General features: G+C 34.3%; 1 protein-coding gene across 17 annotated transcripts in view; it reads right to left on the bottom strand.

Annotated features, from left to right (window-relative positions):
• The window catches only part of MYCBP2 (MYC binding protein 2), a 299,211-nt gene that overhangs the window by 51,481 nt on the left and 235,537 nt on the right, over nt 1-12,193 (bottom strand). For all 17 annotated transcript variants that reach the window (XM_033177503.1, XM_033177496.1, XM_033177499.1 and 14 more), the window contains 3 exons: nt 2,894-4,537; nt 1,517-1,686; nt 656-900 (listed from right to left, as the gene is read on the bottom strand). In XM_033177503.1, the coding sequence (XP_033033394.1) occupies nt 656-900; nt 1,517-1,686; nt 2,894-4,537 (2,059 nt within the window). The remainder of the gene's footprint in view (nt 1-655; nt 901-1,516; nt 1,687-2,893; nt 4,538-12,193) is intronic.

Here is a 12,193-nt window from a genome sequence, read left to right as displayed (position 1 = left end):
CTTTAAGACTCCACTAAGGGTCAGACCCTCTGGGAAGCCTTTTCTGATTTCCTTGGGAAGATTCAGATACTCTCCATCTTTTATGCTGTAATAGCATCCTACATACATACTTCTATTGTAGCACTCCTCACATGGCATTTCAAATGTTTCACTGACATGTCTGACTTGACATCACAGTATGAGTACATAGAAGCCAGGATTTTGTTATATTCATTCATTCATTCATTCATTCAGGGCCTAGTACAAGGCTGGTAGGTGCCCAGTTACTATTCATTTAAATGCTAACAGAATGAATAATTTATGAAATAAAAGACTGCTAAGGAAACACCAACTTTCTTTCTACTTAAGCATTTCGCACTAACAGACTGAAGTCAGCCTACCAAAGAGTAAAAGATAGCTATAGTCTTATTTTCTAAAACATGTTTTGTATTAATAACAATGCAAATTGATGAAGCATTTTTATAGTTTTTTAAATACCTACTACCATAAAGTCATTATGTTAGTCAAGGCAACTCAAAAAATAAATGCCTGGAAGTTTCTTTACAGTACACAATATCTAATAAAGTATAGGTCAAATACTGAACTACCCTAGATATCAATAAACAATCACTGTTAATCCAAAGGTGATTAAAAAACAACAACAAAATTTTATTACCTAGCTAATGTCTGAAGGTAGAGACAAGGCATTTTCACAGGAAGATCCTCAGAAATGCCTTCTTTCACGCTGGGCAACTGAGACTGGAATGGCTTTGCAGGATGGTAACACAGAATGCTCGGTTCGGCTGCACTGCTCAGGGACAGCAGGAAGAGTGCATTGGCTTTAATCACCTGGTGAGCTTCCATGGTGGGCAAGGTACGAGGGGTCTTGACTTGCATTGGTTTTCTCCTAGATTGTTTGACCTGGCAAAGAAAAAAATCAAAGTAATCTTTTCTGACTTATATTAAAATCTTTAGTTTCTTAAGCTAAGTATTTTGAGTTTCCAATAAAAATTATTAAACACTTGTAAAGCTATTTTAAAATACTAAGGTTATAAAAAACAACATTCACTTCATATTCATTCTGGGCTATTTTGTATTAAATACAAACCATACTTCCTTTCTTTCTTCAGAAAAATTTAACACCTAACTAGTTAAATCTAAATATAATTCATTTTTTTAAAAAGTAAATCATCTCAGTGTGTGTATTCAGTGAAATTTTTTAGTTAGGTTAGCCACTAGAGTGAATAAGGAAAAGAGAGAGTAGATATGGAATAGGAAAACAAAGGAGCCAAAAAAACAGGTAGCAGAGGTTATCTAGTGTTATTCCAATATATAGTTAATATCCAATATATAGTTAATTTTTAAAATTAAAAGCAGCTGACTTAGTACAAATATTAAATTTGTATATGACTTCCATTGTAAAAGCTGATCTTTTATATCAACTGTGGAATTACCTGATGTAATAAGATCATAAAAATGTATTTTTATAAAGTGTATCCATATCATTAAAACTATAGCTCCGAATGGAATAAAATACCTTTTCCCTTGCAGCAGCCTGTTTTTCACGGAGGTATTTTTCTCTACAGCGATCACATACCAGATACCAAGTGCTTCCTCCTACGCCACCATCACCACAGTTACCAGCCCATCCTCCACAAAAATGCCCAATGCTATTGTAACCTTGTCCACCAGCATATCGGCCACAACCTTGAAACAATACCAAAAATAAATATTTAACACTTCAAGTGTCCTTAATAGTTTGATCCTTATTACTCATAGATTAATGACAGATTTACCTTCTCAAAGAAAGCAAAATACTGAAATAGATATCTGATTTTTCAGGCTATTAACTATATCAGAAAAATAGCTTACTTGATCAAAAAGCAATCAGTTAAATGGTGCTCCAAATATGAGAGATACTTAGTTTCTATTCAGGCAGATTAAAAGAGAGATAGACTATAGGTACATTTAGATATACTTATGTCAATAAAATTAGACAAAACGAGTATAAAAGTTCTTTAACAATGATATATTTTCAGAAGTCACAGAAAACATTTGAGGTATAATATGTAGACAAAGAAAAAAATTACAAATACAAATTTGTATTAGGTGAATTTGGAATATTAGTCAATGTTACAGAAATCAATACATTTACTGAAAATGCAGTCTTCTGATAAAACAATATCACTTCCATAGGAAAAAGCCTATAGAAATCAATATAATCTAATTTAATTTGCAATTCTGAACAGGAAAATAGTAAAATCAAAGGAGATGCCCTGTGTGTATAGGCACGCCATTGTTTCTGCTGTGTGAGAAAGACTCATTAATGGCACACCCTTTGGGTAACACATAAAACTTTTTAAAACATGCTACATGAAAGTGAAATAGCACTAAATGACCTGGTCATCATAATATTAGAAATTCTTTACCTGTTTTTCGCAAAACCCTGTACTGATAATGTACTTGAAGATACTATAAATTCCCTATCCTTTACCAAAATTCATATAACAGCTCAAATGAAGTGATCCGGTTCAGTAAAGAAAAAAGTACTTGGCTGGGCGCGGTGGCTCAAGCTTGTAATCCCAGCACTTTGGGAGGCCGAGACGGGCGGATCACAAGGTCAGGAGATCGAGGCCATCCTGGCTAACACGGTGAAACTCCGTCTCTACCAAAAAAAAAAAAATACAAAAAACTAGCCGGGCGAGGTGGTGGGCGCCTGTAGTCCCAGCTACTCGGGAGGCTGAGGCAGGAGAATGGCGTGAACCCGGGAGGCGGGGCTTGCAGTGAGCTGAGATCTGGCCACTGCACTCCAGCCTGGGCGAAAGAGTGAGACTCTGTCTCAAAAAAAAAAAAAAAAAAAAAAGAAAAAAAAAAGAAAAAAGTACTTATACATACATTCAACAGTATCATTTACCTGGGTGAGCTTGTCTCATGTGATAGGTCACTGGGTACGGATGTGACTCCCCACACAGTTCACAGATGGTATCTTTCTCTGGTCCTCCTACTGCCAGCTGGGCCATCTCTCCAAACAAATTACCCCTGGGCCTCACTTCTGCCTTTTCTTTTTTCTTTTTTTCCTTTTTGGCCTTCTTATTCTCTTTCTCACACTCTTTCTTTTTAAGAACTGCACAGGAACCAGGACTTGGAAAAATCATATTCTGGGAAGCAGCTTTGATAGTAGCCAAAGAGATGTCTTCCCAAAAAGCCACTAAATGTTGTAAAGTTAAGGGAAGAGGAGATTTAGACTTCATTGTGTGATGCATGGACATTTCAAAAGTGGTCTCTGTTTTCCCATCCTCGCATTTTTCATGCAGAGGTGGTTCCTTAAGCATAGACAATACCTTGTTTTTGTTGATGCTACCCATCTTAGATATATCTGGTCCATGGGGTGCAATATTAAACATATTCAGTGCAGATGATATTTCCAATGAATGTCTATTTTTTAACTTGGTTTCTTTTTCCTCTGTAGGCTGTTGGCTATTTAAACTACTCCTTATAGGAGCATGTTCTTTGGAAAGTTCAGGATGAAACTTGAGGAAAGAAGAACAAGCCATTGCATCATGTACTATGCCTTCATGCCAGAGGAAGGAAGCAAACACAGCTCTGGCACATTCGGCCACAGAAGGAGACATGGCTTGCTTGGCTGGCTCCAAAGGCTTGGATCCATCTCCTTTGAAAAGAAAACTCGATTTTTCTTTTTTGGGCCTGGTGTGTCTATTAGCACATTTTCGACTTATTTTGGGGGATGCTCTCATTTCCTGTTCATCTTTCAGTGGTGCTTTTCCAATGCTAAAATGAACTTTATTTGAACCTTCATCCACACTCTTAAATTCACTGCTGTCGTCGCAGGTGCTGTCTGTTAGACTATTTGTTTTTAAAGTACTTGAGGTGCAGACTTCGACCACCTCACTGTGGAGGTTTTCCTGTACCACATGGGGAGAGGGAGCTCTATTTTCAGATCCTGGGGAATCTGTAGAATCCTTTGGTACTGATTTTGGTTTTGGTGACGTTGACCGTCCCCTCAAAGGTTCTGTGAGGGGCATTTTCTTCTTGCGGAGGGTATCTGGATCAAGTGTGTAAGAGTCTGATTTGGAACGTTCCCGAGGAGGATCTAGTTTTGTCTTAACAGGAGCAGTACTTTTTTGAGGTAGATTTTTATCTTGTGGTGAGGAGGAGCGTGGAGAACTAGCACCCGACGGGCTAGACCTATTGGCTGGGAGAGTCTTTGGCTTAGGAGATGACAACCGAGAACCTGGTCCTGGGGATTCAGCTCTGGAGCTAGAAGGCATCCTCCCATCAGATTTCAATGTCTGCAAGGTGTTATGGTTGGGGGACAGTGACCTACTATGGGAATCTGACCTCAACTTTGCAGCATCAGATTTTAAGATGAGGGATTCACTAGCAGATAAACTGTCTGTGCCCCTTGGCTTCTTCTGATCAGCAGTAGTCCGGCTCATATGTCCATCAGGTTTAAGTGATCTGCTGTGTTTAGAGGACAGCTCTGATTTTCCTGATGTAGAAGCTGGTCTAGAAGATGTTGAGATGTTTCCTCGATCACCTGTATGGTCCATTTTATAGTGAAACTTATTAATAAAATCATAATTTAGTGATGATTTAGCCACTAAACACTGAAATAAAAAACATAGCTACAAAATTCTTACTGTTTGTCACACATACGAAAACACTTGAAGAATTCTGGGGGAAATATTTCCAGTAAAATTTCTACACATCATTACACAACCATTACCACCAAAAACTATTTTCATGGATGCAAAACAGGCTGAACAAACTCAGTGTGAACTATCAGTGATATCTCAACCTCTGCCCTAGTGCAATAACTAGGTAGAATTTAAATTCAGTGAGAGACTAGAAAGAGATAGAAATTAATTTTTTGGGGAATAAGAAATTATTTAATGTTAACACTTGTATTTTAAATGTGAAGTAGCGTTAAATTTCCATCAGAGTGATACGTCGCATCCTTAGGGCAATGGTATGGGTTTTGTTGAATTAGAGAAATGAATTTATGCATAGACACAATTATAATTTTTAAGTGTATGCATAAATACAATTAGGCTAATAAAGAGTTGCCTAAGAGGCACTCTGTTTTATGATCAGATTAGACTAGTTTATAATGAGCACATGAATGCCCTAAAGCTATTATTTAATTACTTATAAACAGGTTACACTCCAAAAGTTCAGTAAGCTTAGCTGCTTAGAACTCAGAGCCTGTGTCCCCTTGGAAACCACAGAAATGGTGGATCCTCAGAATGAGTAGTAGAAGTCTGAACTGTGGACCCGCAAAACAAGGAGTCAGGAGAATGACAGAAAAACAGGATGAAAAGAAGAACTACCTCCCTTTTCTAAAGCAAACCATTAGATATTTCTGCATGGACATTCATTGTTTTTAGCACCCTGGCTTCATTTAGTGTCTCTCCTTCATTTTATTTTATGCTTTTCTTTGAGGCATGAGAGCCAGGCTGTCTGTGACCCAAGTAAATGGTACAAACTTCAACATCACCTTTCCTCCTTAAAATAAAAACTTCCACTCTTAGTGCAAGTGATACCAGTTAGTTGTTAGGAGAAAAGCAATCTGACTGAGGGGTTTCAAGTGGTATAAGAAACTGAAAATCCATAAACCTATCTGGAAGTAATCATATTTTTTCAAAGAGAGTTCCTAGGAAATTAAGGTGGATTTGTTAACTGGTTCTAATGGCAGGTTATTTTTTTTTTTTTTTAAAGAAAAAAGGACGTGAACAAATTCAGATGATGTAGAAAAATGTTTTTTACGCTTGTGTGCATGTGTTAAGTGTGTATAGTCACGCTCTAGTTCTCTATGGCTCAGGACAGTAGTGCTGGAGAATCTGCCCCCATTTTTGTCAAGGGCAGGTATTTTTGTCTGTTACTCTTCACTTATGTAATACTATGAATGAGTCCAGGAATACAGTAGGTATTCAATAAATATTTGTTGAATGAGTAATATATTCCAATTTTCTTGATTTTTTTTTCTTCTGCTACTCCCAAGTATTCAGCTTCTCTAAAAGTCTACTTTTTAGAATTAAGGCTCCCAAGGCCACAGGACAGAGGTGACAGTAGTTACTGATGTGTGAGGGTTAGATGCTTGCATGTTGAGTAATTACATGGTGAAATAATAGAGTATGGCAAGTACTTTAGATAGGGCACACTGATGAACTAAATGTTTAATTGCAAAATGCCAATATTTAGGATAAATTTTCCTGTTCTTTGGATGAATAAAAGTAACTAAAACATAATGCTTTTTAGTTTCTTGCAAAGCTTCATTATTCAATCATGAACCTCCTTTATGATATTATGTGCTCTGTTTTATAAATAGAGTATTAACAGATGGGGCTAAATTTTGAAAAAAGGGTTAAAAAAATCCCAATTTAGAATTCTAACTATCAATGCTATCTTGGGAGAGCACAGATAAACAGAGGTGATCTACGAATAAGTACCCTCAAACTGTTCAAAAGTAGTTAAAAAAATTGCTGCCCATCTAATCTTACTGACCTAGTAACAGTATATGGCAAATTTGGTAAACAAATTATATTTAATAGATTAAACATCAGTAGTCACGGCCATTAATTTTGAGTACGTGATGTTTGGAGTATTTGTTTTTTGTTATTAATCTGACAGCTGGAGACATGTTTATCACCTTTATGATCACATTTATTTCAGGAACTGAACCACACATAATGGGAATCTAGACAAACAATTAGTAAGTCTTTTATATTTGGTATCCTTTTTTCCAAAAAATCCGTCTGTGAACCGAAAGAGGTTTTCTCTCTAATTTATACAAAAGGACAACTTGTGTAGGATTTCTAACAAATGGGAAGGGTTTGTGACAAAGATTACCTACTCCCTGTGTCAGATGTGTCCCAGTGGCTGACCTGCACAACAGCTGCAAGCAAAGGAATGGTGAAAACCTGCTAATGCTACCTCTATTCTAGGAATGCACGCACTTAACGATGGTAGGTATTTACTCATCATGAAAACAACCTCTTTGGTTGCCTGAAAAATGGAATCTGCCAAATATCAGGAACACCACTTGTCATATGTGAGCAAAAAAGTTTATTACATAGTGTTAGAAAGAATAGGCATTTGTATATCTTATTATATCTCTAATAGTGGTGAATATTTTCTTAAGATCTGTAAGTGGTGACAGCTAAATACCTGTTGAAGTTTAAGCACATAAATAATGGCAGAAACGTTTCTTTCTCTGATGTATTTCTCAAATGATAACTAAATTTTCTTGAAAAATTTATTTTTCCAAAATATATTTTATATATAAAAAAAACTATACTTGTTAAGTGGGGTAAGCCCAAGTGCTAATTTATGTTTATCTTCTTCATTTGTGTTTCAAATGTTTTGCAGCATATTATTACTAAAATTATGTTGTGGCTGCTCAAAATATCAACAAATATAAACAAATAGTTTGCTAAAAATATTCAGACTATACATAAAACTTTCACATTTATTTCCTAATTTATTTAATGACTGTATTTTTAAATTTCAGTGATAATAGGCAAACATTTTTCTAACTTTAAAGGAATCCTGAAGAAATAATGACAGGACAGAAACTTAGGGCAAGCAAATTAAATGTTACTAAACATGTTAAATGGTAAGTATTCATTCACTTACCCACATATTTTTTCATGCCAAAATCATAAATTATCAGGATCATACTATATCATAATACTATATGCATATATCACATGGCATGATATATAGTATATATCAGGTTACATACTGTATGCTGTTACACACAATACTGTATACTATATAGCACAGGTTGTACAATACTATTTATTCTATTTTTATATTTTCTATTTATACGTTTATACTGTCAATTGTATAATGAGAAACATATAGCTATTTTATCTATTTCTAAGAAAAAAAGAAAATCAGTAATTAGTTGAGAAACTCACACAATATGTTAGGCATTGTTGTAAAAGTTCTTTTGGATAAAATTTTCTATAAATACAAGATTTTAAAATATTTACAAGATTTAAATTTAATTAAATAATATTTTAAGACAAAATATTTAAGTAGGCATCTGCAGGGTTTTAAAAGACCAAAATCATATTTCTAAATTGTCTGAAATTTTCTCAATTGTCAATAGTTTAAACATTTCTAAGCTTAAAATGTTAAAACTTAGTTACTAGGAAAACAATATTAGAAAAATTTATGCCAAACAGGACAGGTAGGTTGACATATAGATATAAACAAACACACGAGTCCTAATAACTAATTTAAACTTAAAAACTTTAAGTTCATTATCAGTGTTTCACACAAAAAACTAAAATAGTAAAGTGATTTTTATATTACATAACAAGTTTAAGACTAAAAAATGTGCTTTACGCCTTGCACATATATCATCTTTTTCTGATAAAAATGGTTTAAAAAATTCCCATTAGGTAATTCTTTCTTTTTATATAGCTGTTTTAATTTTAAAGATCTTATAAAGTTTTAAAATTAAATAAGAGTAATGTTTAACCTATAGATGTAATAAACATGCATAGCTATTATGATGATCTATATTATAATACTGAATAGGAGCATCATAAATTACTCAAACATATACAAATTTAAATAAAATGATAAACTTTAATTAAAAAAATGGAATGACATGAACATGACTGAGATGAACGGAAACATCTTTAATGATACTCCCTATGTTCATTAAGAATGGCCCATCCATGAATGCATGTATACCCACCCTTCAGTTTGTGAGACAGAGATGAGAGAGCAGAGGCAGGCCCAGCTACACCATAATTTTTGTAAATGCGCTCACGAGAAGCAAGGTTGCAAGATGGAGATTCTACAGTGGAAAACATTGGCAAAGAAGCAGCACAGATTCAATGGAAAAAAAATTTAGCAGAGAACACAAGCAAAAACAAAGCATTTCAAATGGTATGCAAGTATCAACTTATTTTAAATAGTTTATATTCTGCTAAATTTTTCAACAAGCTTACATTTCTCTAAAACTGAAAACAAAGGTTGAATTAATTTAGATTAATATGTGTTAATGCCCCAATCTGTTAACTTAAAACTTAGTTAGGCTCATATCTCTGACAAATCAAAATTGAACATTTCATTTGAGACTTACGTTTCTTTCGTTTGGTTTTCTTTAATTTGGTGCTCATTTAAATAAAGATTTACAATTTTTTTTTTAATAGTGGAAGATAAAGAAATGTTACTTATATTACTTATGGCTTAACCTATTGTCACCTGGTTTCCTGAATGAACCGATTACTATAATTTTCCAGTATGTATTTCAGAACGGACTCAGGGTGACACTGTGTTTGGCTACTTTTCTGGGTCCATCTTCAGTGAAAACGTTAGTACTAACCCCAGTATTTAGTGTTTGTTTTGTAGATCCTACTTCTGATACCAAATCTTGTTTACACAACATGTCACAACACAAACAAAGCAAAGAAAATTTATAAGTCACTGAAAAATGTTAGGAATGTCAATGATTTATTATGCAGGAAATGAAGTACTTAATTTACCTTTTTTTTGAAGAATTAACAGAACCTTTAAAGTGTAGTCGTTTGAAAGTAGTAAGCTAAAAAACATATCATCTGAATCTAAAACAACTCACAGTATTTAAAATTTTTAACTCATGGCAATTAAAACAAAATTAATCGGTTGTACTGAAATAAATTCAGGTAATAAGGAGATAGCTGTCTTAGTATTATTGAAATAAACTAGACACAACACACACTTTGCTTAAAATACAATAAGTGCTATTTTCAACTGATTCATTATTATGGTCATGATGAATGACCCATAAATTAAGAAGTCACTCAACGTAAAGTATTGAGTATATATTACGTGTTAGATACTATTCTATGCATTGCAGACACAGTGGTGAACAGGAACAAAGTCCCTGCTCTCATAGAGTCTATATTTAGGAGAAAGGAGAGAGGGAATGAACAAATAAGTATACATCGTATCAGGTGCTGAGAAACTTGGGAGTCATATGCCTACAGATGTGTCATTCTTCATGACTGCAGAATACCACTTTGGGAGTGACGCCTAGAAGAGGCCAAAGCCCTAGGACGTTTCTAGATGATGAAATAGATGAGGATGTAGAAAGGAGACTAGAAATCAGCAGTCAGTAAGGCAGGAAACATCCAGCAGGCAAATGAATGTGTTTCTAGGAAGAAAGACCAACTCTGTCAAACACTGCTGACAGATTAAGTAAAATGACATCTTAGAATCGACAACTGAATTTGGCAACACAAAAGTCCCAGAATGACTACAGCAGTTTCCAAGGATAGCGACTAAAGCGGGAATGCAGTGAGCTCAACAGACAATAGGAGGAGTAGATAGCAACATACATGGCATAAAACCATCTTAAGTTTTAAAAAGTTAAATTTTTAATATTTTTGCACATCCTTCATTTTGAACAAATCTATAAACCTCAAAAGATGTCAGGTGCTGCAAAAGGAGCTCTTACGCTATTTAAGTGTCATATAGTAAGGAGTTTGCAGCTATTGTTAAAGTATCAGTTAGGAGAGTGATACAATTCTTCAAGACATGAACTAGGACGGTGGCAGCCTCGGAATGGAAGAGTTAATTCAGGGAGAATTCAACCTGCCAATGTAGGAAGGAATACAATCTTCTGGCCTGGCTGCTAAAAATCTGTGAAGACTCCATATAGCAGGAAGACACAGCAATAGGAAATCAGAAGAATACCATCTTAATTGGAAGCACACATAAACAGAAATGTGAAAAACTACGAGGAAACTTGTAAGATAAGATGTTAGAGGTTTAAGGACAAACTCCTGGAAAAAAGTTTGAAGGCAAAATGGCCTTCAAGTCTTTTCAATATATTACAGAGGCTAGAGAGACTGGATTCCTAGGTATGAATCAGAGTGAAAAAAAAAAGGAAATATTTTAGAAAATGAAAGTTGAAAAAAGGTTAAGTGACTAAAGAAATTAAGCTGTTGCTGGAAACAACACATGTTCTACACATTAAATTTTTACAAAATCTGCTCAGGTTTAAACATACTTTTATAAAGTTACAGTTAATTTTTATAAAGATTTATACTTTTTAATTTAAAAAAGGAAGCAAGCTATGAGAGATATATTGATATCTATACCCAAAAGAAAAAAAGTTGATAGGTGTTTTCAAAATCATTTGACAGAAATAATAATGCTTTTAAAAAATCTTGTTAATGCAGATAAGACAACCAATTATTATATTCATCTCCACAAAATTTTGATTCTTTTTTGGGTATCACTAAGTTAAACAGAATAATATTAAAAACAATTTTGAAGAGTCAGGATTTTGTTTCCAGTGCTCCTGTGAAGTTCATGCTGTTTGTTTCCTGTAGTTTGCCCTTATAAACAACATGGTTCTTCATGGGTCATTTGGCTTTCTTTGTTTTGGATCCCAAGTATTAAATTCCCTGAGTCATATCATTTCCTAGTCATAGAAACTTTGAGTTCATTGTAAATTGTACTTTTTAAGTTTTCTTTAAGTACTCATGATAATAATAAAACTATGTAACTTTTCTTTCTAATAAGGAACCCATTCTCATTTCAGTTTAACAAAGACAAATGGTGGTTTTGCTGTATCAGGACCCTGACCTTATCGTTGGAACCATAAACTGGAAGAATCAAGGCATCAGCTGTCCACTAACTCCTTACTATATGGCACTGAAATAGCGTAAGAGCTCCTTTTGCAGCACCTGACATCCTTTGAGGTTTACAGATTTGTTCAAAATGAAGGATGTGCAAAAATATTAAAATCAACTGTCATCACCTGGTGGCAATACACAAATCTGGAGGTTTTGGGATTTTAAAAGTGGCATATATTATTTTTGAGTGTTGAGTCAACAACTAAGTGATGACTGGAAATGTTAAATTTCATGAGTAAAAATCAGTAATACATTTTTAAAAAGGGTAGGTTTTAGCATTAAATTCAGTTTGGTGTTTAATTTGTTGATTTCTTACTATGTTCTATAATCAAGTTGTGACATTCAGTAACAATTTGCTAAATTATTGGCAGGCAATGTTGAAAGAATTGAAAACAGGCTATTCAGAAGGACAATACAATTGGAATACATTATATTCAGGAGGCTAGGTGTCTAATTACAATGCATATATCACTGCCACCAATACTCAGAGCAGGTGAGATAATACAGATAAAAAAGTTTACTTTCAAAGACATTCCACCGGGATGCTA

Source organism: Trachypithecus francoisi, unplaced genomic scaffold (assembly GCF_009764315.1).
Source record: "Trachypithecus francoisi isolate TF-2019V2 unplaced genomic scaffold, Tfra_2.0 Lachesis_group18, whole genome shotgun sequence".
NCBI lineage: Eukaryota > Metazoa > Chordata > Mammalia > Primates > Cercopithecidae > Trachypithecus > Trachypithecus francoisi.
The sequence above is the reverse complement of the archived record's forward strand: the minus strand, read 5'-3'. Positions and strand labels throughout refer to the sequence as shown.